At 41.1% G+C, this 25,910-nt stretch overlaps 2 protein-coding genes across 8 annotated transcripts; one reads left to right on the top strand and one right to left on the bottom strand.

Annotated features, from left to right (window-relative positions):
• Positions 1 to 674: 674 nt before the first annotated feature.
• On the top strand, positions 675 to 6,380 carry ddx23 (DEAD (Asp-Glu-Ala-Asp) box polypeptide 23). 4 transcript variants are annotated; one of them, XM_079359664.1, is made up of 17 exons: positions 675 to 781; positions 1,143 to 1,303; positions 1,672 to 1,791; positions 2,015 to 2,105; positions 2,186 to 2,251; positions 2,360 to 2,498; positions 2,592 to 2,725; positions 2,965 to 3,077; positions 3,190 to 3,333; positions 3,485 to 3,710; positions 3,947 to 4,092; positions 4,235 to 4,412; positions 4,625 to 4,867; positions 4,951 to 5,102; positions 5,207 to 5,315; positions 5,404 to 5,578; positions 5,668 to 6,380. In XM_079359664.1, the coding sequence occupies exons 2-17, from the start codon at positions 1,146 to 1,148 to the stop codon at positions 5,889 to 5,891; spliced, it is 2,418 nt and encodes an 805-aa protein (XP_079215790.1). In that variant the 5' UTR covers positions 675 to 781; positions 1,143 to 1,145; the 3' UTR covers positions 5,892 to 6,380. The 4 variants fall into 4 exon arrangements, with proteins under 4 accessions (XP_079215790.1, XP_079215791.1, XP_079215792.1 ...); XM_079359665.1 differs by having other exon boundaries at positions 2,027 to 2,105; XM_079359666.1 differs by having other exon boundaries at positions 680 to 781; positions 2,012 to 2,105.
• Positions 6,381 to 6,911: 531 nt separating this feature from the next.
• cacnb3a (calcium channel, voltage-dependent, beta 3a) lies at positions 6,912 to 25,251 on the bottom strand. Of its 4 annotated transcripts, none has more exons than XM_079359670.1 (15): positions 24,842 to 25,251; positions 23,958 to 24,050; positions 15,965 to 16,084; positions 15,351 to 15,473; positions 15,135 to 15,250; positions 14,965 to 15,044; positions 14,846 to 14,865; positions 14,445 to 14,522; positions 13,661 to 13,719; positions 13,472 to 13,572; positions 13,229 to 13,380; positions 13,042 to 13,137; positions 11,994 to 12,164; positions 11,727 to 11,772; positions 10,030 to 10,114 (listed from the first exon to the last, which is right to left on the bottom strand). In XM_079359670.1, exons 1-14 carry the CDS (start codon positions 24,920 to 24,922, stop codon positions 11,743 to 11,745), a joined length of 1,320 nt encoding a protein of 439 aa, XP_079215796.1. In that variant the 5' UTR covers positions 24,923 to 25,251; the 3' UTR covers positions 10,030 to 10,114; positions 11,727 to 11,742. The 4 variants fall into 4 exon arrangements, with proteins under 4 accessions (XP_079215794.1, XP_079215795.1, XP_079215796.1 ...); XM_079359671.1 differs by lacking the exon at positions 10,030 to 10,114 and adding an exon at positions 10,870 to 11,456; XM_079359668.1 differs by lacking the exon at positions 11,727 to 11,772 and having other exon boundaries at positions 6,912 to 10,114; positions 24,842 to 25,248.
• Between the last annotated feature and the right edge of the window lie 659 nt (positions 25,252 to 25,910).

Raw genomic sequence — 25,910 nt, forward strand, 5'->3', positions numbered from 1 at the left:
CAGATCTCCCGGTGGATAAAAAGGAAGGTCCTGAATATAAATAAGCAGCTGGCCAATCTGAACAGTAGTCAAGCATAAAGCAGCATATTAACTGTCTTTTATCTATATACTGTACAAGAGCATGAGCACGAACATACACTACCAGAGAGAGGATGGGTAAAGATTACAGGGGGAAAAGATAGCATTGTCTCTGTGCCAGCACCACTTCTTGAATGTTAATCTGCTGCAGGGTATCGTGTTTTATAAGACACACCTACAGTATTTCGGCTGATAGATGTGAATTTCTTTGCAGACATGTTGTTGGTTTCTTTGAGCCTAAAACTTTCAGATGAGGTAGAACTATGTTTTACTCTCATTTCTGTTATATGACAGAGACAGCCATAACACACATAATAAACTCATTATAGGCCACATCATCGGTTATTTCTTTTCTTTTGTAAAGTATAGGCTACAGCTGTCACGCCAACACAGGCTGGTCACGTAGTTAACTGGAATATTACACTGCTGCCACCTTGTGGCCAAACGACAGAACAGACATTGAGTCTAATTTAGTTTTGATCAGGCATTTAGATATTCAAGTACCAAACAACTGGGGTCCTTGCGAAAAAAACATCCACTCTGCTGGTAAGTGTAGTTTTATAAACCGTTTCCTCCGCTCAGTGTATAACGCTCCACACTACAACTCCCAGAAATCATTGCTTTCTTCTGCTCGTGTAGAACGATACGGCGTCTTCTTGAAGCGCAGACAAAACGTAACTGTTTTGTTGACAAGCGCATAAAGGTATGTTGAAGATGTTTGAAAGTACATAATACAGCAGGCGTGTCTTGTACTATCGAAACCTTTTGATGTAAATCAGTGTTGCATTTTTAGACATTTTTATCAAGACAAATTGACTTTTTGCTAAGTTAGCTAACGTAAGTAGCTAGCCTGCTCATTTATCATTGAAGTCCTTACACACAGAGGTTTCGTTACTTACCTGTTTGATTTATCTTCTCTGACCAGCTGTGATATAGAGTGCTAAAGGCCAGAAACATTCAGCCTGAGTTTTGTTTAATGGTAAAAAAAAAGATAGTGTGTCATTAAAAACAGAAGGAATATATCTGCATACATAATGACAAAGTTCCTACATGTGTGTTTGCAGATCATGGCAGCTGACTCCGCAGACAAGAAGGAGGCTGAATCTTCAGGGTCCAAAGACAGAGAGAGGAAACGAAGCCGATCAAGAGAGCGGGATCGAAAAGTTTCCCCGACACGTAAACGGCATCGATCCCGAGAAAGAAACCGATCTAAGTCTGCAGAAAGGTAAAAACATGCAAGACCAATAACTTCACTTCTTTATTTCTGCTACAGTTTACATTTCATACTGGGTAAGGTTTATATTTTATGTTTCTGCTATAGCTATTCATAATTTATTGTGCCTCTATCACACATTTTACCTTAATTAAACTTGTTTTTTTTATATTCTTTTGTTGTCTTTTTAGCTGTGTGCACTTTAATGTGGAGCAGATGATTTCGGTGTACAATTGTATTATGACAATAAAGGCTTTCTAGTCTATTCTAGTTATTTAACACCAAATTAAAGTTGTTGTAAGAGTTGTTTTATTTTCAAATCTGAGCTTCTAGCATCTTGAATTAGATTAAAATGTGGGTGAAATGTACCATAATTATAGAGACCGACGCCTGAAAGACAAGGACAGAGACAAGGAACGAGAGCGGGATAAGGACAGAGAGCGGAGCCGCAAGGACAGAGATGGACATCGGCGAGATAAAGATCGCAACAAGAGGTCCAGGTATGTAAAACCAGAAGTACAGATCAGACAGATTTTTAGTAAACCATCTCATAATCAGACCATTTTCTGCAAAGTGATGGGAACAAATACTTTCTTTGTACTTTTAAAAATGATGGTAGGTGTCAATCCTTCGGTTAGTACATTTATTTGTATTTAAAAGTATCAGTAATATGTGTTACATGTTTGATCGGTTGATTAAACCTGTTTAATTCCATCATAGAAGCGTCTCCCCCAGGTCAAAGGATTCCAAGTTAAAGAGAGACAAGGACATCAAAGCAGAGGACGAGGAAGATGAGAAAAAGAAGAAAGAAAAAGTGAGACTGAACTTTTACAGAGTCCCCATGCGTCTTTGGTGGTCATTTGGGTTGTTTGACCTTCGTTGCTTCCTTTTCAGGTCCAGCCTTTGTCTTTGGAGGAGCTTCTCGCCAAAAAGAAAGCAGAAGAGGAAGCTGAGGCAAAGGTGAGGACCTTCCTGACGTTCACATCTTCTTTAAAAAAAAAAAGTTTTACACCCCTGATATTCCCCTCCTCTCCCCCCTCACTGTCATTTTTTTTTTCTCCATCTCAGCCCAAGTTCCTCTCCAAGGCCGAGCGAGAAGCCGAGGCTCTAAAACGGAGGGAACAACAGACGGAGGAGAGAAGGAGGCTCATGGAGGAGGAGAGGAAGAAGAGAAGGATGTTCCAGGACATGGGGAGAAAAATGATGGGTGTGCATTAGCCTGAGTTATGTTCGATTTGAAACGCTCCGTACACCCTGTACGGAGTTTGATGCTGATGCTAATTGAGGATTTGCGTTGCAGAGGATCCCCAAGAAAGAGAGCGACGAGAGCGAAGAGAAAGAATGGAGCGAGAGAACAACGGGAATGAAGACGACGACGGACGACAAAAGCTGAGAGAGGAGAAAGACAAAAGCAAAGAACTCCACGCCATCAAGGTAAGTCTACGTTGGTAAAAGTACTGTGGGAAAGAAAACTAACAGAATTCTTATCCTTAATTTAGAGTCTGAACTAATCCTCGCGTCATGCAAGAAAAAAATTTGATTGAAGCATCAGAAATCAGAAACGTCCCTGACACATTTCATGCTTCTCAAGATTCTGAAACATGATCAAACTGTGTTTTAAAAGTCAACATTAAGTTATTTTATTGTTGAATCAAACGTCTGTTTATTTGCAGGAGCGTTACCTGGGAGGACTCAAGAAACGCCGGAGAACTCGTCACCTGAACGACAGGAAGTTTGTCTTTGAGTGGGACGCTTCTGAGGACACTTCAGTCGACTACAACCCGATGTGAGTCAACACACTGAACCTTCGGATCTCTCTGTTTGGATCCAAGTCTGTGTTTGGTCAGAATGTGAACTCGCCTAAACTGTGTGATTTTCACCCCCACCCCCCCCACCAGTTACAAAGAAAAGCATCACGTGCAGCTTTACGGACGAGGCTTCATCGCCGGCATTGACTTGAAGCAGCAGAAAAGAGATCAGTCACATTTCTATGGTGACCTGATGGAGAAAAGGCGAACGCTGGAAGAGAAGGAGCAGGAAGAGTGAGTAAAAGTTTCTTTCAAAAGCAAACTAAAAGTGAAAGTTGACTGAGAGAAAATCAGCCCACAAAGATGACTATTTAACAGTCAGCTCGCCGTCTGTGTCACCTCAACCCTCCGAACCATCAAATCCTCCATCCTCTTCTTCCCTCAGGGTAAGGCTGAAGAAGATGCGTAAGAAGGAAGCCAAGCAGCGCTGGGACGACAGACACTGGTCTCAGAAGAAGCTGGAAGAGATGATTGACAGAGATTGGCGAATCTTTCGAGAGGACTACAGCATCACCACGAAGGGAGGAAAGATCCCCAACCCCATCAGGAACTGGAAGGAGTATGCGCTGCCTGATCACATCCTGGAGGTCATCGAAAAATGTGGCTACAAGGTCAGTTCACAGAGTCTCTATGTTGAAGCTTTTACAACCGATACGAGACATTCTTCTGTTCATGCTGTTTTATTTGCAGTTGTGCAAAGATGAGTAAAGTTAAATGCTTCTGATTTTAAAAGCTACAATCAATGAATTTGACTTTTTTTTTTTTTGGTCTCAATTAACCCCCAAACTGGCTTTTTCTTTCCCACAATTTATCAGTAATTTTGCATTTTTCTCTTCTCGAAATCCAGGATCCAACACCCATTCAGAGGCAGGCCATTCCTATTGGTTTACAGAACCGTGACATCATTGGTGTGGCCGAGACAGGTAGCGGTAAAACAGCAGCTTTCCTGATTCCACTGCTGGTCTGGATTACAACCCTGCCAAAGATTGACAGGTAACAGCCCACGCTTGAAAAGTTCACGTTAATTCCCTTTAAGTCGCGTTAAGTTCTTTTTCTACCGACCTTCACTACAGTTTAGTTCACTCAGATGAGCGTCGATGACAATCCTCTTCTCTCTGATTGGCCGTTTGTGCAGGATCGAAGACTCGGACCAGGGTCCATATGCTGTGATCCTGGCTCCAACTCGTGAGCTGGCACAGCAGATCGAAGAGGAGACCATAAAGTTTGGTAAACCACTCGGTATCCGGACAGTGGCTGTAATTGGAGGAATCTCCAGAGAGGATCAGGGCTTCCGTCTGAGGATGGGCTGTGAGGTGAGCCATGAAGTCACTCCGCTGAAAGCCGGCAAAGAAAGTGGGGGGGGAAAAGACCACAGCAGTTAAAACAACAACAATTCTAAAGCTGTAGAAAAAACAGATTTTCTTTTCTACTGCAGCCCCTCTTCCTGGTACATTCACATGCTGTCCATGCTGCGTTAACAAAAAACAAACATTGGTTAACTGTTTGTTTTTCCCGTCTTTACCAGATTGTGATCGCCACCCCCGGTCGTCTGATCGACGTACTGGAGAACCGGTACCTGGTTCTGGGACGCTGTACATACGTGGTCCTTGACGAGGCCGATCGTATGATTGACATGGGCTTTGAGCCAGACGTGCAGAAGATTCTGGAGTACATCCCAGTGACCAATCAGAAACCAGACACAGAGGAGGCGGAGGACCCCGAGAAGATGATGATGAACTTTGAATCTGGAAAACATAAATACAGACAAGTATGTTGATCGGCCAGATGCTTTAAAACCTCAGTGTGAAAACCGACAGCGCTCTCACTTGTTTTTCTTTTCGCACCTTTCAGACGGTCATGTTCACAGCTACGATGCCTCCAGCTGTGGAGCGACTGGCCAGGAGCTACCTGAGACGGCCTGCTGTGGTTTACATCGGATCCGCTGGCAAACCTCACGAGAGAGTTGAACAGAAGGTCCTGCTGATGTCAGAGGGAGAGAAGAGGTGAGAAACACAATATGTAACTTTAAACCCTCAACATGATGTTTAGATCTGTCAGTGTCATGCTGAGTGTTTTTTTTTTTTTCTTTCTTTCTTTTGTTGTGTAGGAAGAAGATGTTGGAGGTGCTGTCGCATGGTTTCGAGCCTCCTATCATCATCTTCGTCAACCAGAAGAAGGGTGTCGATGTTCTGGCCAAATCCCTGGAGAAGATGGGGGTAAGAAGTTGTATTCATTTCCAGTTTAAAATGATTAAAAAAAAAAATAAGATAAAAAAAGCTTCAATGGTCTCTTCCTCTCTCTTAGTACAATGCTTGCACACTTCACGGTGGCAAAGGCCAGGAGCAGAGAGAGTTTGCTCTCTCCAACCTCAAAGCGGGAGCCAAAGACATCCTGGTGGCCACAGACGTTGCTGGTCGAGGTATCGATATCCACGACGTCTCCATGGTCATTAACTACGACATGGCAAAGAACATCGAAGGTAAGAAGCCTCACTCCACTTCTGTGTTACTTTTGACATATTGTGTGGAAAAGAGAATTTAAAGCCTTTTTTTTTTCTCTCTCCTGCAGACTACATCCATCGTATTGGTCGTACGGGTCGTGCCGGTAAGAGTGGTGTCGCGATGACTTTCCTGACGAAAGAAGACTCTGCTGTGTTCTACGACCTGAAGCAGGCCATCCTGGAGAGCCCGGTCTCCAACTGTCCCCCAGAGCTGGCCAACCACCCAGACGCCCAGCACAAACCTGGAACCATCCTGACCAAGAAGAGACGCGAGGAGACCATCTTCGCCTGATTTACCCTCCGGACCCGCACACAAGCACACAGCAGGGTGTTCAGGCTCTTTTATCAGGTCACATCTCTAAAGGACGTGCACATCGCTGTTTCACTCCTGGAATTTTGTCTTCAGGTTATCTACACCTCTTTGCAACCCCCCCCCCCCCCCCCCTCTTTTTAACAATAACTTTGTGGGTGGGAAGTACAGATTATTAGCTGGCGCATACGTCTTGTTTCAGGGTATTTTGGCTCAGTGTTAGACATGTTTTGTTTCTGCTTCTATAGAAATGATAAGAACTCTGATCTGCGCTGTAAAAAGACTTCTTCAGTTATAAAATGGAAATCAGTCAGAAAGGGGGGTGGATGAGAAGTTAGTGCTTTGTTTTTGTGTTGTTCACCAAAACTATAATTTCCTGACTGTTGAAGAGACCAATGTGACAAGTGACGGCCCTTCATGGTTGATTCAGTGTAATTCATTGTTTTAAATATAAACATTTGTATGAAGTGATTCCTGACTCTCCACTAAAAGTAAGAAGGTCCAACTGAAAAAAAGTAAACGTGCACAAGAGCATACATTGGATTTATACGTTCTAGTAGATGTAGGTGTTTAGATTTCATGTATTTACTGATTAATTTCATTTATCAATACAAATAATACGGTACTTTAAAAGTGAAGCAATGAGCTATAGAAGGAACATTAGACGTGGATAAATGAAATACTGCACTGTGTAATTCTGCTTTGTTTCCTGCTAACTGTAGTTCATGTCTTGTTGAACAAGTCGTGATCAGACACATTGTCTGAAACATTGAACACACTGCTTTGTGTTTGTCTGAAGCTAAACAGTTAGAGGTCAACAAAGCATTTAAAATTCACCCGTAGCTGGAACATGTGTGTCCTAAATTAGAGGCGCCAAAAGTTGTTTGGAGATGTTTTGCTTAGATGTTCATGGCAGGAGAAAAGTCCCCAAGTTTAGTTTGAGACGAGTCCGTTAGACAGTTTATGTTTTAATATAGTGAAACGCAAAAAGGAGCCACACAATTAAAAGTACATAAAATGTCATGTTTATTTCGTTGTCATATTTTACTTAGCATTGTAAATCTATTTTCAAAAGGAAAGCATTCTATACAGCATCAGGCAGGAAATGTCACTTTTTACACATTTGCTGTCTCTTGATAAATAGAGGGAAGAGGCGTGTTGGGTCACGCTAGCACGCTGTGGTAGTCTGGTGGATACACGGCTATATTTAGTGCAGTTATTGCATTACAAAGCAACCATCCCAAAAACAAGTAGTGCAATATATATATTTTTTAAATTCTCTACTCACACAAAAGAGGAAGTCCAGATGGTCTAAGGCGTTTAAAGTTTTTCAATGTTAGGCTTAGTATTGCATACAGAATAAGACTGAGGAAACTAAATTATAACCCTTGTAGAAATTGTGCTTCAAAAATTGAAAAACCTTAACTGTTTTAACAGTTGCTAAATTGGTCCGCTTTGAAAAACATACTCTGCCAAAATAGAATGAAAAGAGCTAATTGGTAAGCTAACACATGCAGGGCTTTCATAGTTCACTTATTCACTTTTTTTTTTAACCAATGGAAAAACAAAACAGAGGCCTGATACTGGGACCCTGTACGTTTTCTTTTTAGCCAGTGACTTTTCAAAGTGCATCAACGAGTGTCACGACTATAAATGGATAAATCAAATGCTTTTTAGTCAGAGGGTAGTTAGGGGTGTGAGGAGTGAGTAGCCCAAAAGACAAGACCATCACTACAAGACAACAAGGAGAATCAGAACCAATGCATTACTAAAATACTTAACGTTCAAAAGAAACTATCAGAATTTCATGCAACACTTGCATAGGTTTTTTTCTTTAGTTTTTTTTTTTTTTTTAAATCAATCATGCTGATTTTTTTGTCTTCAAAATATACAGAACACTAGATAAGGAGATACCTTTGAGACTTGGAAGAAGTAAACCCCTAAAAAAAACAGTTTCGATACTTCGCTGGCATCGCCTCCAAACTCAAATAGTAAAGATTAATAATGAGGCAGGAACAGAATGAATGAATCGCGTCAACCGGTGCTACGAGTCCTTTTTAGGAGCACTACACATTTGGGTTGTGGAGCGCAAAGAGTGTGTACACCTGAGGATCTGCCTTGATAATCATCTGTAAACCCGCAGTACACCAACGTAAAAGAGATGTTTGTCAAAGACGTACAAAGGAGGGCGAGAAGTTACTGTGGATGCTACAATCAATAACGTGCTACAATCGAATTACAGGGCGATCGGCTGGGTTGGAGACACCCGGTGATGCTTGAAGGTGCAAAAGGCATGCAAGCTTACATTCTCTGAAGCCTGGATCTGAAGAGGAGCTGCAGCTGTGCAGCATGTGCAGCATGTGCTTGATAAATATGTAAATGATTTAATGTAAACAAGCAGTTTGGCAAATCATTCATCCTCGAAAAGATAACATTTCCTTTCTTTAGTTGTGTTTACATTCTCTGTGGCAAATCTTTTTTTTTTTTTAAAAAGGTTTCAGAGGTGATTGTGCAACAGCAGAGGCAAGGGATGCCCAGAATGCACTGTACCATTCTAGTAAGCGACACTGATGCTGTACTGCAGCTTCATACTAACGTAAAGAGCCCGATCAATATTGGACTTTGATGGCAGAGAACAATATTTGTTTCAAAGTGGAAAAAAACACAAATTTCTGATGTAAAAGACAATATAGAGGTTTTTGTTTAGCTTGGAATGTATGACCTTTTCTATAAAGTCTTTGCAGCAATATGACAACGCAGAGAAATACAAAAGAAACTAAATGTGCTTTACAACATTGTTGTAAAGCACTTTGTGATCCTTATCTGTGAAAGGTGCTCTATAAATAAACGTTACTTACTTACTTAAATACTAAATTGAACACAAACTGATCACATCTGATTGCGTTTGGCCGGAAAAACTGTTTAAAATGTTTAAAAAAACAAAAAAAACAAGTTTTCTAAATCCCAATGTTCTGGGGAAAAAATGCATCAATATAAAAGATAGGAGCTGAGATTTCTATGCCTGGTAAATCTGCCTACAATATGGGCCATCTGATTTATTGATCGGGCTCTACTGTGACCATTCACAGATTCAGTCCGTGTGTGTGTGTGTGTGTGTGTGTGTGTGTGTGTCTCCCACATGCCACTTGCCATCTTCAGAGGACACACTAACTGATGGATGTCAAACGTTTTCTCTGAAACAACAAAGTCTATATCAACAATCAACAAAATCAAACAAATATAGTAGCAATGGAACAAAACCAGGTGCCCATTCAGTATATATACATTGTAATCAAATGCATCACTATTTCCCATACATGGATTCAACAGTAGACATTCCTACGTATGTTTTTCTGTAAAGATCATTCAGTTCCTGTTCTGACATTAATGTGCAAATAGTCTTAAAATAATTATACTCATACATGCAATAGTAAAGATAGTTAAAAGTCTTTTAAGGAATTTTAAGGCCAGTATATGAGACATCCTACGTTAGAGGAACCTTAGGCAAAACCGTTTGAGTTTGCTTACAGCCCTGTTGACTTCATCTGAATGACTAAACCCTGGAGAGGTCCAGACATCCCCTTTGTTTGAACTATCTTCAAGTTTCGAAGATTGTGACAGCAATACTTGAAATAAAGATGTCTGCTTTATAAACAGGGCATTGTATTCGGCTTGTGTCTGATTAAAGTGAGGAGCAGATTTAAGGACAACTTTTAGAATCTCTTGATTGGGAACATTAGACATCAGGGAGGGGGAGCTGGGGTGATGGAGGAGGCTCGTCTCCCTCAGTAGGTGTCTCGAGGCCAGGGGCGGCTCCGCTGGCGGTTGTTCCTCTGGTTGTGACCTTGCTGAGCTTCACGTTGGAGCAGCCTGTCCTGTGATTCGTGCCCGTTGGCACTGTGGGCGCTGCCTGTGTGCCCACGGTGAGGGGGGTACATGTCCCTGTATGTGCGACCATGGACAGGGGAGGCATACTCATCCTCCTCTTCTTCCTCCTCCTCCTCCTCTTCCTCCTCATCTTCCTCCTCACCTCCCCTTTGGCACGGGCTCCCCCTCCGGCCGCGAGACAGGGAGTCGCTGGCCTCGTCAGATGGCATAAGACTGTCCTGCTCCAGGGGGGAGTGGGCCTCCTCCCCTGCCTCCTCCTCCTCGTCACGCTCCGAGCCCACCCCCTCACGAGGCGGCGGCTGGTTCTTGTTCTGGTTCTTGAGGATGTGATTAGTCATAGAGGGAGAAAATAAATTGTCAGGAAAAGATCGCAAAATGCAAAGTACCTTCACCTACTAGCTACCTACTAATCTAACAGCACAGTCAGTTTTCATAGACAGGAAACACAGCAGATAACAAAATAAATGCAAACACCCAGCAAGAAGGACTTTGAAGGAAATGTGTACAACAACTATTACGACGCCAGAATGTTAATTGAACTGTGTCCTGTCTGCAAAGACATCTGTTCCTGAAGCGATTGTCGAGGTTGTAGGTTTCAGAAGAAGAAAGTCTGAGCCTTCAACAGATAAAGTAAAATCAAGTGGGCATGTTTCTGTTTTTTTTTTCTTTTTTCAGAAGAATAGAGAAAAAAAAAGAGAAAAAAAAGGATGCACGGTCGAGTCAGCATCCGCATGTCAGATAACAACAGGGAGAACATGACTTCTACTTTACTGACTTTGAGGCTTATTTTGAGTCATGTTAGTCAGATACAGCCAGAACACTCCGGACTTCTCTAAAATAAAGGCTGTCAACGTTGTGTGTTTGTGCTCGTGCATGAACTACACCATGCTGAAGCACAGCTCTCAAACAAACTGGACTTTAAGGGTGGTGGCACAGTACAGACTATTAGCGCGCCCTTACTTTAAGGCTAAACCAGTTATTAACTCTTTTGAATGAAAAGCCGTCCAGTATAATTGTAGAGCAGTATTACATTATGGGAGAGCCACCATTAAATACCATCAAAGTCAGCTCAGTTTGTAGAGCAGGCGGCGCATGTAAAGGCTACATTACTCGCCACACTGGTCCTGGTTGGCCCCCGAACTCTGATGTTGTTTGTTGCATGTCATCCCCCACTCTCCATCCCCAAATGAATTGTAACCCTCACAGCCTTCCTGTTCCAAAAAAGGAAAAGCCCCTTCATGAACTAAAAGGCCTGACGTAATGTTGTACAGTTTGTAGGAAGGCGACAACGTTGATGTTTGTCATGCAGCAGTGTTGGCACAAACACAATTCAAAGTCCTTTTTGGTCATGTGTTGACACGGTTAGTGTGTTTAGAGATTCATACTGCAGACCACAACAAAACAAATGTCAGTGAGAGAGTTGAACAGATGGTCAGGTGGTAGTTCTGGGACTTGAAATGCACGTTTGCATGTTATGGTTTCAGATGATAGTTGTGGATAATGATGGATACATGATCAAAGCAAGGATAATATGCCTTTAATTAGGGTGGTAATCCAAGCTAATGTGTGCCGCTGTGAGAGGGGACACCATTCACAAAGCATGCTAGAAAAAGGGTGAATTGGAAAAACAGATGGTCCGATTTGATCTTTCATTCAAACCTTAAAGAAAAAAAGAAAACTAGTTATGGTATGAAACTGACGCTTTGCAAATTTTCTCCCTGAAAGTTTGTGGAGCAGTGATTCACCTGAGACCATCAACTTAAGGAAAGGAGGCAGAATGCAATGTAAGAAAAGGATATTTTCTTAGGCGAGATCTGAATGAATAAAGTGCTCTTCATTCATTGTCTCAGTTGTCGTGTCAGAGGGGATTGTTCAGCTCAAGAATGCATTACACAGTTCATATATTTTTGTATAAACCCTACTACTCACCCAGTTTTGTAAGCGATCATTCAATTAATTCCTGTGTTTCAGAAAACTGCAAAAATGTTAAGCATGGATGAGTGAGAGGACAGACAAGACAACTGGAAACAAACAAAAACAAAGGAGTGAGAATCGGAGATGGGAAGAGCTGGTAAAGACAGTGACAACATACAACATGTTCAGAGCAGCATTCCTCCTTAAGAGTCCCGTAACACTGTTTCAACAATATGTCCATGCTGTCCTGCCTTTTGTTTTGACAGAGGCGGACAGACTCACCTGTAGGCTAGAGATGGCAGAAGGTGGGGTCATCAGACTCTGCTCCAATAAGGGGTTCAGAGGGGTGTTTCCCGGGAGGTGAGTGGCTCTCCAGTAGACCTCCATGTATTCAGCTAAATGCTCACATGCATCCTCAAGCTGGTTTTCATCCAAAATGACATCAAACATATCCTGCAGGTGAACGAAAAGGCGACATTGCATGGTGAAAACTTGTAGGGAATAATGAAAAAAATCAAATATCTTTGTAAGGTTCTACAACTGGCAAGCAGTAAACCACTTACCATGGGAACGTCTCTACAAAGCAGTATTTTGTTTTGTATTTGAGTGTAAAAAATACCAAAATCTCACTCTAACTTAGCAGCTACCTCTTCATTGGCTTCACTCGACTGTGGTGAAAAAGCTCATTGTTCCAGTTTTGAGCTGATTTACTTTGTTGTCTATGATAAACCCCAGTTCAACACCACCACCCAATATGACTTGAAAAATAAATGATTCTCACATCTGTCTGACCGTCATTGCAAACTGAATAATGCATTACATCCCAAATTTATAGTACACTTTACCCTAACTAAGGGACCAGTGACTGCCCTTCAGGTCCCACCTTCAGGTATGATAGGAGAAAAAAAGGCCTCCGGGATCAGGGCGATGGTAGCCTTGGGTTAGTTCACACATCCCTTGTATGGAGGCTATAGTCCTCCATACAGACAGCCCAGGTTTGAATCCGACCTGTGGCTCCTTTCCTGCATGTCATTAACTACATGCCCACCCCTCGGTGACTCTATCAACTGTCCTATCTCTAAAATAAAGGCAAAAAAGCCCAAAAATAAACCTTCAAAGAAAGGTAAAATCTTCTAAAGATATACGTCAATTTTTGTCATTTTTATCTGAAGAAAGTTCCTAACACAAACCTACAAAGACAGAATTTCTCTTAATTAGCGTTGAGAAACGCTCCTTTTATTTCACTTGTTTGTGAAAAGACATTCTAACTGTAAGGATAAATTAAGAACAATACAGCACAAGATATAATGAGTCTGCATCCTCCACTTACAGGGGGGCACTGAGAGAGTTTGTCTGCAGCCATCATCTGCACGTTCAGGTGCTTGCTCTGAGACTTCCCCCTGGATTTGACGAGCCTCTGGAGCACCTGACAGGAGAGGGAAGATAGAGACGAAACTGAAGGAATATGAAGCAGCCTAAATGTGATGTTTGTGAGAGATGCGACCCTCCGGCTGTACCTTTGGTGAGGAAACTTTGACATAGACAATGATGGGGGCGAGGGAGGTTTTGGCGAGCTGTGCGGGGTGGTTGATGGTGTCTGCGTCCAGAATCACCAGCTGCAGGGTTTTAGCTAGCTCAAATATCCTTTCAATCTCACTCTGAACCTCAGCTGCAAAGAGAAGACACGTTCTAGCTAAAAGGCATTGCTTGTGTCCACCAAAATATTTCTGTGTTTTTCATGCCGACATCGGCGTGCTCACCTAAGCTGGAGCGGGTGTTGGATCTCTCCATTATGGGTCTCTTGTTAAGGACCGATCTCTTGGCTAAAGACAGGTCAGCAGTTACTCGTGTGATCGAGATCCTGCAAGGATGGAATAAGTGCCATGAAGCTTTTCGATCAGCATTAGAACTTTCCTTCACCAACAACATGATTTGTCCAAATTACTTACCGCCCCTCAAATCTGTGTTTCAGGAAGTCAAATAGAGCTTTCTGCATCATATCTGTCACCTAGACGGGCAGTGAGAGGGAATGAAAGACGTATTTGCACATACAAAACACAAACCAAAACAAACTATTTGTCTGTTTAAAAGTCAGGATAGGCAGAGACAGCTTCTTGTTCTGCACATCAACACAAACAAATAATCAAGCCGTAATTAAACTGTATGAAAGCAACTTGAGTTAAAAGGTCATACAGCCCCATTATATATTATTGAAACAAAGAAACTTAGACGGTAAAGTGAACACCACACAGCAAGTGAAGTTTTCTATCAAAATTGACTCAGGAGAGAATTCATTTAAGGTTTAGTCGATAAACTTCTCAGCTCTCTAAGGTTCCACAGCACCTCCAACCATCTTCCTGCATCTTATCCCATCTCCCTCTATCCCTTTTCAAGTCCGACACAGTTTTGGCTGAAAGCTGTTTTGAAGATTTCTGCCTCTTAAACTGAAGGTTTTTTTTTTTTTTTTTACCAATGTAGCTTTTCCTGCTTTGCTAAAGCACTGTCATACTCTTCAACATGCTCTGATAAATTCATTAAATTAGCTGTCCAAAGTACATGAATAAGCAGATTGCTCATATGCTCAGTGACAACATACTTTAACAATAAAAGGTATTCTGATTCAGTGTTATCAATGAGGCTGTGCAGCATTTGTTTGAAAAAAAAAAAAGAGAAAAGGAGTGTGGTGGGAGGCAGTCATTCTGTCTGCTGGAGGTGAGAGTAAGAGACGCTGACCTCATAACCCTTCAGCGAGGGTCCCACGAGAACCACTGGTCTCATAGAGGGCACCACGTCATAGGGAGGGACATGTTCCTGGAGAACGGTAAGACATTTCAGGGGGTTAGGTTTGTTTGTGTTGAAAAGACATGACCAGCGCTTTCTACAGACTCCAGCTAAATAAAACATTTTAACACACATGAAAGACTTACTGCTGCATTTAACACTAAGTTGCTTTTAAAATGTAATCATTCACGCTACAATGCATTTTTTTTAGCTGCTGTAACTATCTGAAACTAGCCCCCCATGCAAAACCTACAAACGTACAGCATGCAGGAACATTTTTCACAGAAAATCCCAAATAATAAACAGTCCTTTGAGCACACGCTGTGTCATCACAGTACAAAAAACAACCTTACCTGTTTTTGCTTCTGTTTGGCTTATGAGAACAAGGACATCACAATCAAAGATAGAAAACACAAACAGAAGGCAAAGTATTTGTTCCAGCATAAATAGGAGGAATATTTGCAGTACTTACATTCACCTGCAGATGGTGGTGTGGTCCTCCAGTTCCCAGTCACCATATCTCCTAAACTGGAGGAGTTACCTCCTGTTTTCCTGCAACAACAACAAAAAAAAAAAATTATAGCACATAAAACTTATTTTGTTTGAACCGATCCTGTGGGAAGCTTCATTCTGATGACTGACCTTTGTTTCTGCTCCTGTTTGAGTCTCATGGCCTCCAGTCTTAGCGGGCTGGGGATGAACGTGATGTCTGCTCCCTCTTTCACTAACCGACCGATCCACCAGTCATTGTTATACTTCTGTTAAGTTCAGAGCAACAACAGATCCATGTCACGTACTGTACATCTGTCCACTTTCAATGTAAATCATAGGAGCATCATAATTATAAAAAGAACTCACTTCTTTGATGTGCAGGAAGTCTTTGGCATCGAAGTTGACTGCAGCTCCTTGGACGGGACAGTCCTCATCCAGAGCTCCACAGTAACTCACATTTGTCTTTACTGCAAACGCTACAGGTTTGGACTACGAAGACAATAAATACATCAATGAGTACTCGCTAATAGAAGTTCAAGTTCAAAAACAGGCAAACAACAAAACGTATAAGACTGTATGAACCAGAGCTCTGGGCAGAAGTCATGATTTATTTATGTCCTTTGTCTTTTTCAAGAGCTTGAACTGGTCGATATTTTTTATACATGTTTAACTTGTGTCAACATTTAAGAGGTCAATGTGTGAAGTGTGCACAGCCTGTAGAGGCTAAGGAACAAGCTGTTGTGTTCACCGTCTCTTGTTGACACAAACAAACAAAGTGCTGTGTGTTTAGTACACTTTAGAGTTTGAAAATGAACATAATGGGATCACATTAGCTTTCTTGTCACCGCAGGACGGTCTGATGATGTGTGCTGTGTGGTTGGTAACAAATTTGTGGTTTGTTCGGGTCTGAAAAGACACACATGGCTCCACACTTTGTCATGCCGTGTTGAAAACCTTCAGTTGGTGACAGAGTGGCGTACCTTAGCTCTGTCGAGCTGCAGCTGTGCCTGGCGCTCGGCTTCACGCCGATACGCCTCGCGGTCCTCCTCTGCTGACAGGTCGGAATCCGACGGTCTACTGGTGTACGAATCAGCCGAGCCCTTGTCAGAACAGAATCAGAGGCCGACATGGTCTTAGAACGAATCCTTTCATAACCCAATGCACATCATCAACATCATCATCATCATCATCAACATCATCGTCAAATGTCAGGTCAAAAACTACGAGACATATTACTGAGTTGAGAAATGCAGATCCGCTGTTTCTGCATAAACTGCTTTCATCCTGCAGTCTGTGTGCGCAGGTGTACATGCAAATACATGTCTGTATTCATGAACACATTCATATGTGAGCCTGTGTGGATCTACAACACAATGCTCAGCTCTCCCACACCAGCCATCCTCTGGTAGACCAAATATAGCACAAAGGAGGCAACTGCTTCCTCTTCTCTCCTGCTTGGCCCCAATCCATTCCATCATCCCCCACAGTGCAGCACATATACATCCTTTATTCCCCTGTTTATTCTCCAAGGACATCTCCTCATTAGCAAAATATATGCTGGCTATCATTTTCTTTGTAGGCGCTTTAAAAATGTATTCCAGGGTTGGGGAGCACATAATGCTAAAAGCACGAGATAAAGCTAACAAAGAGTTCTTTTACGTACAGTAAAAAGGTGAAACTTTCTCGATAAGGGCTGCTGCGTGTTTAAATCCAACATGGCCTTTTTCTACAATACGTTTAATGTCAGCGTAAAGTCGGCTTTAGTAGAACTTTTTTCAAAATGATAGGCAGCTCTAAAGAAAATTGTTTTTATCTTAAGCGATTACTGGAGCGTTTAGCTCGTTTCAGCTCCTATATGAAGGTTCACATTCAGGATCTCTTATATAATGGGTTTGGACTTTTAGCAGGAATATATTAACAACACAACAGAATGTTTTACAATTACATAAATGATTTTTTATTTCTTTAAAGATAACCGTGACATTTGATGCAAAGTTATTAAGAGAAAAACGTGAACAGAAGAAGAGTTCTGGATGAGTGTCAGTGTGTATGTGTATGTTGTGTTGCGTGTGTGTGGTGAAGGAATTCAGTCTTAATCTGTCAGTAAAGCGAACCCTGCAGCACGAACAAACAACATGACAGAGGTGTAGGACACGAGACGTCAAAAGAAAATAAAGTAAAACGAGTGACAAATGAAGCAGACAATAAAAAGCTTAGATTATTCAGAAGAACATTCATATATTCATACAATACAACAGTGAACTTTGAGCATAAACTATGTTTTTGCATACAAGCGAAAGAAACAACACATAATACAGTTTCGTGTTTGGTTTTCTCTCCTCCAGTGTGCAGTGACTTAATCGTGGTAATCCATCTTGCCAACATATACAAACAAATCCTCTGGAGTATCAATTAACAACAGCACAACAAAAAGAAACTCAGGCTCAAAAAGAAGAAAAAAAAATTGCCCACACAAAAAAACAACAACACCACCTTTTGCTATCCCGGCACTTTAGAATACAAACAGAGAATGAAAGGTAAAATTTCATCTACAGTACCGCTTTACGTCCCCGAGAATCGGCATCGAACACTTCTCCCTCGTTTATTTTAGTTGTGTGTGCGTGTGTTTTTTTTTATCTATGTTAGATAACTAGATCTGATTTCTAGCACTCACAAGCTCTGCAAAGCAACACTGCACCAGCACCAGAGCAGCGCCGAGAGAGAAAAAGGAGGGTGAGGAAGAACAGGATAGATATAGAGAGACAGAGGATGAGGTGGGGGGGGGGGGGGGGGGGGGGGGTTGAATAAAATCCTTGAGAAGATATACTGAGAAAAAAAGGATGTTTACGAGGACAGAGAGTGACTGAGGAATGGTCGCAGAGATGGAAGAGGTATAAACGATTTATACGACAGGATAAAGTGATGCTATCTCGAGGGTAAGATGAGATTAGAACATAATAAAATGCTATGAAGGAGTGGAGTGAGACCTAGATATCTATCCTCGATCACAGATGGAGGAAAAGAAGGGGGAAACACAGCAGGAGAGGTAGCGGGTGGGGTGGGGGTGGGGGTGGGGTTATGACCGCGAGAGACGGAGACACAAATAGAGACAGTCAGAGAAAGAGAAGCATACCTGGCTGATAAGAAGGACAACGCTAGAGCCTGATAAAGACATGAATAAGATTTTTTCTCACTGTGACGGCTTCCCTGTCTTCACTGGGAACGCAGTCAAACACACACAGACATAAAAGTGGTTTCAATATGGTGGTGGGCGCAGGGGAAAGGCGTTATGTCAGAGAGTGGCTAAATGATGTTAGAACACAAGACCAGCTGATTGCTGGGTAATGTTGGGACATGAGGCTTTGGACCTTTGCCGCACACGCTCGGTCCTGAACCCGTCAAATACTCTCCACGAAATACAAGCGTTACTTCTAATGTAACTGAAGATAAAGATTTTAAGTGACAGCAGGCTGCATTGCAGCGAGTAACTCTTCCTGTACCTTCCTGTATCTCACTGTCTGGACTAAGGATTCCTTTTTTTGTGTGGCTTTTATTTATTTACTTGTTTCATTTAACTTTTTTATTAATTCAGGAATGTTCCCATTAATTTATCGAGTCCCGGACAAGACAGAAGAACAAAAGAGTTCCATACAAATAAACAACCGACCATCAATCAATCAATGAGGAAAGTTTAACAATAAAAATTGTGCATCCACTTTAAAGCTGATACAACAGCACGGTCTGAGCTGCCACTGCATCACACTGTAACAAACTCAAACATACATAACACAAACATCAAAACCCATCTGTGAATAATACATGTGCTTACACATCTACAAAATCAAGTTTTTTGTTCTGGATTTAGCTCAGACAAAGTTGAACACATAACAGAAGCAGACTGTTCATTCAGCAGATGTGCATGTAGCACTCGCTGTGCTTGTTGTCAAAGTCGAGTCGATCACAACCGTAAAGGTCTTCAAAGTGACACAGGATTCTGTTACCTAATCTAAGGGCTCTTTGCTGTTTTATGGTTAAGTTATATATGGATTTTCCTTGACTTAAGTTGCTACAAAAATCTGCTTTTCTAACAGATCAATACTGTACAGACTCTAGCTGCAAATATGCAACATGTCAGTGTCCATCACATGGTAATTTGGACTTCATCTTTGTCCAATAAGAGGAGGTTGAGTCATGTTGTCCATATAGTCTGTGCACAATAAAAATAGCAACAAATATAAATGAACATGAATATAAATGTAAAGCTGTTTTTATTCATGCAACACTTTGATTGCTTTCAAGGTTTTTGAAACAAAACCACATCTCTATTTGTTGTAATTACACCCAGTAATTATAAGGTGGCAACACAACAAGCTATAAGCGATAACAACACGGACTTTATTGCCATCTTAAAAAGTAAACATGGTGAACATTTCAGAAAGCAAGTTGATTAAATTCACCATCTTTTTTTTCACCATCTTCTCAGATGTGTCTGCAAACATTTCACAAGTTGTTGTGGAATTCAGTAGGACAGAGTCTCCATGTTTCCATTTCTTGAAATACAGCACTAGCAGAAAACAATGGGCACCTGGAGAGCACGAAAATTTGAAAAAAAGATTCAGTTGTCTTGTGCACTACTTAAAAAGGGTTTGTAGAAAGGTTAAGTGGCATTACCTGTTACAAATGGTTCAAAAACTAGAAGCACTCCATGATCCTTTGAAATGACATAAAATAAAATGCAGGGACTGCCTGATCCTAAAATCTTTTTTCCTCCCTCTTTGTTTTCAGGAAGTAGATTCTGCACAACAGCAGAATGTATTATTCAGGATGCTGAAACACCTTTCCCTCAGAGCTAAACATAAAGAAAACTGCAAGCTCCAGCGCTTTAGAAATCCAGGAGCCAAATATCCAATTTCAAAAAGTGTTCGATTAACTGTGCAGTCATAATTCAACGTCAGCAAGTTACACACATGCACAGAGCTAGCAGATACACAAAGCAATAAATCACTGTGTGGTTACATCAATATCAAAGTCAACATCGGGCATACTGTATGTTCAATTGATCAATCACAAGGCATTGCGAGGAGCCGTGAAAAGTACACACGAGATGACGGTAATCAAAAAGTAGAGAATGAGGGAAACGAGAGCATTTGCTGACAACAGGAGGTGAGGTGAAAGAGGAAGACAAAGGGACACGGAGACAGGAGCGCTAACAATGCCACAGAAATGCTACAAAGAGATGTGTGGGTAGACGGGAGCAGAAGAAGAAGAAGAAGAAGCTTGACTGTGTCGGGAGTCATTTGTACTTACTCAGTTAATGTTGTGATGCTGTTGCTGACGGTCCCTCCCTCTTAGTTTACTACATGCTGTAAAATGCAGACACACTGCACTGTGTCCCATCCCCTAACCAGGGACAAACCTGCACTGGAGCAGACAACGTTAACACCTTCTTTTGCTATTCTTACCCCACCTCACCTCATCCCAATACACACACAACAGCCAACGCAGGTTTTGCGTCACTTCATCCAACCACCTCTATAGATTGACATCACTTTGCAATTAATTTAAGATCAATTCAGCACGCACAGGTAGAGAGGGAACAATGAAGAACGTGCGGTTATTATTACACACACAGCTGCAGATCTCCACTCCTGTTTCCAAGCCTCCTGCCCTACATATAACACATATATCCACACTTATGGCAGCATACTGCTTATTGTATCCTGCTGCAGAAATGAGTCATACTCTACTGCTCCTCCATAGACACCCCACCCCATCACAGACAAAAAAAAAACTATCTGCTTGGTGTGTGAAATTCACTCCTTCTGCATAAAACACTTTATCATATCACCTATGGAGCTGTGCAGCCAGAGAGAAGGTAATGAATGAAAAGAAACTAAAAGACAATGAACCCACATCAAATCGCCTGAGGCCTTCAAAATGAGCATCATGAATATTTTAAGCCGTGCAATATTCTCGAAGAATCTGGAAATTGTCATTAAGCCCCCTGATCAGGATAAGTAATGTCCCCCTCCAGTAAAAGATGTCTGCTCAGCCCTTTTTCTTCTTCTTCTTCTCGCCAGCGTCTCTCCGCTACAGTTATTCTGCTCCACAGTCGCCCACACCAATGATGCTTTGCATGAAACAGAGGTCTTAATGTATGAAGCTCATGTTTGAAATAAGAATGAATTTGAAAGAGGGTCCTGCCGCCAGTAGTTTAAAAGCTCATGATTAGATTTTAAAGTGGGTTTGTATTGTAATAAACTGCGTCATGGTGTCTCTGGTAACATTTTGATGAAATGCTTCAACACTTAGTTTAGCAAAGAACGATTCATTGTTTTCGTCATTTCATAAGCAAAGGCGCCGGTATTTGCTGGGTTATGTTTTACAGATGTTTATATCACAGGGGAGTACATTGGAGTTTTTTTTTGGGACTGCTGGTCTAAAAATAAAAAGCAATAAAAAGACCTCTTATGTAAACATGTTTTTTAAATTTTATTGTACGACCTCACAAAGTGAAAACTAGGGCCCGATCAATAAATGATTTTTGGTTCTGATACCGTTATCGATATTGGGGAGAAAAATAAACACTGATATATTGGCTAATATTTTTCTTGGTTCTATCATCAACAGTTATTGATAATTGTTGATCCTTCAAATACAGATATTATACACTTGTGGAAAATACTGCATATAAAACAACTCAACTGAAAAGTAACTGTGCATGTACGTGCATCGCTGCTTTGCACTATAGAGTCATTATGGTTGTTATCCATAAAGTGCCGTCTGTTGGTGACAGAGTAATTCAATGAAACACAAATTAATTAATAAATAAATCTAGTATTATCAGCTTATTTCTGAGATAAAACTAGCCCATTCTGATAGTTACTGCTTATGCTAATATTGGCCGACCTTATCGGCTGGCCGATTAATCAGTCGGGCCCTATAGTGAAAAAAACAAGATGATAATGGACACAAACTGTTTCTACACTCTTACAATGATTTGTGATGATACAACGAAAAGACAGTGTGTTCACTTCAAACCAGTTTTGATTGTTGAATTGAACAGACATGGCTTTTTTTTCATTAAGAGAAGAAAGCTTTCCTGTAAGAACTTTGATATGGAACATATCAAACATAAAAACATGACGTGACGTGACATGACGTGACGTGACATGACGTAGAACTCAAATAATGAAGATTTTAATGATTGATTCATCAGCGGATTTTTCACCTTTTGGGTAAAAGTTTGTGCATAGTTTGGAGCTGAAACAATTAGTTAACATATTCTATTGCTCAAAAAAAAACATCAGCAATTACATAAACAATGATTTAAAATGGAAGTCATCCTAAAATAAAAAATAGAATGACTGCAATTTTAAATCATTCAATTTAATGCTGATCAAATCACTTAATTTATCCATCAGTAACTTCATCCATAAGTAACTTCATACAAGTGAGGCCCAAATAAAATTAAAAACAAAGTCACTTTATCTTCACTAGTTTTTGATGTACATTCAGGACAAAATAAACTATTTCCACCGAAAAAAAGTAAGGCTGGTTAAAAAATACATTTCCATCAATTAATGTCAGACAAAGTAAGAAAGCAGTTCATTTCATCTTAAGTTAAAATGTCTCCCAACTTTGGGCACTGGTGACCTAGCGGTTAGAGCCTCATGTACAGAGGCTGTTTCACCCGCTTCAGGTGACCTGGGTTCAATTCCAGTTTGTGGCTTCTTTCCCACATGTCATTTCCCACTCATTTACACAAATCTCACACCATTCGCCTTTTCACTAAGACTTACTGGACGTCACACACCAGGAAAGAGTATAAATAGAACACCTTATAAAATGTGCTTGAAACTCTTCAAAAAAGGAAAACAACAAAGAAAAAGAAAACAACAACCAGGCCATCAGAACTGAACTCAAACTGTAACCAAAAAACTTAAGTATGTATTGAACTGTGGGCTGATTGTATTGTTGCATCATTAACACAGATATACACTTGACACTCTGGAGAGCGATTCATATAGCGCACTCTGCTGGTGAAAGAGAACTGAAAGTGTAATCCAATGATCGGCACATATCTGCCATAAAATTAGCCAATAGAGATAGTCACATGGCAACTTTTTTTTATTTAAATATCAGCACCCAGCCTCCTCTCTCTGATGTTTCAAGACTTCAGAAACACTGCGGTCAAGTGGATTGGGATGAGTTGTAGCCAGGTAACACCTCTTCACTCCTAAAAACCTAGTTTGTATCAGAGTCAAGTTCTCCCCTCTGCTGGGCTCTCAATGAAAACTACAACCAGCTCCTTGATACACTGAAATCCAAATCAAATCAAATTCATCTTTAGAAACAAGTATTTTAAGGTGTTTTGATTATTACACAATCAAACCAGCTGATCCAGATGATTCACACACTGCCACGCAGGGAGAGCGTGTGGGGAATCTGAAGCTCAGAAATCTCTTTCCCTCTGTCTTTGTTCAGTTAGAGATCATCTTAAGTAACACCAAATCTCCATCTGCATCTACTGCACGTGCTCGACCTGAAAACATTAATTAAAAAATCTGGTCTCTGTTGGGATTTTGATGTAACACACAGCCACTTTCAAGACTTTGCTGCTCTCTGCTGGGCAAAGCAACAACTGAAACAAAAATAAGCAGCCAAGTGGATGAAGATGCAGGGCAGAAATATTCATGTGTTGGACACAGGGATGATACTCACAGAACTTGTCTTTTTGGAACAAGTTAAAACGATTCCACACTGAAAGCATAATATAAATCTTTCAAAATAATAAAGTTACTGCACAGATTCCAACAAAACAATCCAGAAACAGCTCTTGTGTCCTTACAGCTTCATTCAGGATCTGTGTGAATGAGCCCTGTCATTCTGATCGCCAAAGAAAGATTTAGCCTGAAATGGATGCATGATTGAGGAAAGAGACACCGACAAATGGTTCAAAGGGTTTCTTACCTGCCGCTTGATGAAGCTGGATGTTGTGTCAGATGACGTGCTGCCATCTGAGCGTTTGAAGCGGCTCTTGCGTTTAGGCAACTTCCTGGGAAGCTGGGATGAAAGAGACAAAAGAACGATGATATCATAAGATAAGACAGACGGCATACACCAAGCTTGTACTAAACTGGTTTGTATTTTTTTGCTTTCAATTTTGACAACAAATAGGCACACATTTCAGGAAAACTGGTGAAACAGAGCGACTTTGTTCAAAGCAATCACTATGGTGTCGCTTAACCAGTATCACAAATATTACATGACTGAATTAATCTACCTGTGTATATTCTTTGGTGTAAATCAGTTAACACATTTACTTAGGCCATGACACTCAAAAGGAAAGCTGGATGTTGCAGTGTGTGTGTGTGTGTGTGTGTGTGTGTGTGCGCCCAGACAGGCCCTGTAGATTCAGGCTACAGGTGAGTCAGAGTCATGGCCAGTCTGTAACCTACGTTTCTTTTACACCTACACATTTCAGCATACAAGTCCAGATATGTCCCTTTAATCTGCTGCGTGTGTAAATGAAGGGAAATGCGTTGTAACCATAAAATAAAGACAGACAGAATCCATCAAATGCGTTTTCTTAAAAAAGCAACATGTAGGGAAACCTGTTTGTGTAAGAGGCATATTAAGGATGTGGTGATGCTTTATAACGATCAAGCCTTTTAACTATAGTTTCAGGAGGTACAAAAAAACCCCAAGCTGAATGCAAAATACGCGACGCCTCAATCTCAAACAAGCAGCCGTAACAAGATCTCTGAACATTAGCTATCCGATTTTCTCCACCATTCTTCGCTCATATTGACATGATAAAGGCTAATGTTGTGAATAAAGGTGTGTGGATTTACCTGGAAGTAGTGCGATTGAGAGCCTGTTTCCACAGCAGACAGTGGGTCTACGGGCGATTTGGACATTTTGACTTGCACCATCTATTGAGAGCGCAGTGAGGCGGGATGCACACAGACATGGGTTACAGGAGGAAACAAGAAGGGACACAGAATACATCCAGCTATATGCAGTAAAAGACAGCGGGGGCAGCGGCATGCGGGAGCGAACATATAATGGTGGAGAAAAACGCGTAGGTACAGTATATTAACACCTCAGCGCAGCTAATATTGAGGCTAAGTTTTGCATCTTGTGAAGAAAATAGATGATGTATCGAGGGGAAATTGTAAGTTAAAGCGAGCAGGAATAATACGGGAGCTAAAGCGTGAGGACCGGAGCGTCATCGCTCGAGGTCCATACTAACTGAATGTCTCTGCCGGGGGTGTCAGGGTTGGCTTAGTCTGGATACAATCGATTAATACTCTGATACACGTACACAGTTTAACTTTTCTTTCATCCACCTGTATGTTGCTTAAAAGAAACACTATATTTCATGTTGCCTTGAGATAATATATGATTATTTTATTGCCATTTGCAACAGTAAAGCTCGCGCGCAACAAATGTGTCAGAGTGGATCTCTGAATTCATAACAAGGGGGGATTATTTACAATTAATAATTTATTTGCATCTCTTTCCTGACTTCCCCACACTGGGTTATGTGCATTAAAATCACCTATAAATATAACAGAAGAACTGACCCTACTGACAAAATCAGCCTGAATTAGAGGATTACTTGGTTTATATACATTAATCAAACTTATATTTCCTTGAGAAGTCCACACTACAACTACGATGCACTTAAAATACAACTCACACTCTGCTCACTCTCACACTGGCATGACGAGATCAAGGCTTGGTTTCGGCCATGTTTCCTGAATAATAATAATAATAATAATAAAAAATAAAAAATAAAACAGATACAAGAACAAAATAGTTTTGGAATGCATAACTATTTAAATGCTTCTGAATATGAGATGTTATGCTGAGCCCTGAGTTCCTGGACATGTTTTGCCTTGACAAAGTGACAACACT

This window comes from Symphodus melops (assembly GCF_947650265.1).
Source record: "Symphodus melops genome assembly, chromosome: 13".
NCBI lineage: Eukaryota > Metazoa > Chordata > Actinopteri > Labriformes > Labridae > Symphodus > Symphodus melops.

Excerpts from the sequence above, each read along its gene's own strand:
- cacnb3a (XM_079359668.1), bottom strand. The coding sequence starts at position 24,922 with ATGGTGCAAGTCAAAATGTCCAAATCGCCCGTAGACCCACTGTCTGCT. Across the intron at positions 13,138-13,228 it reads TCAAAGTTTCCTCACCAAAG|GTGCTCCAGAGGCTCGTCAA; the intron begins GTACAGCCGGAG and ends CTCTCCTGTCAG. Across the intron at positions 12,165-13,041 it reads AACTCTCTCAGTGCCCCCCT|GATATGTTTGATGTCATTTT; the intron begins GTAAGTGGAGGA and ends GTTCACCTGCAG.
- ddx23 (XM_079359666.1), top strand. The coding sequence starts at position 1,146 with ATGGCAGCTGACTCCGCAGACAAGAAGGAGGCTGAATCTTCAGGGTCC. Across the intron at positions 3,334-3,484 it reads GAAGAGAAGGAGCAGGAAGA|GGTAAGGCTGAAGAAGATGC; the intron begins GTGAGTAAAAGT and ends TTCTTCCCTCAG. Across the intron at positions 5,579-5,667 it reads CATGGCAAAGAACATCGAAG|ACTACATCCATCGTATTGGT; the intron begins GTAAGAAGCCTC and ends TCTCTCCTGCAG.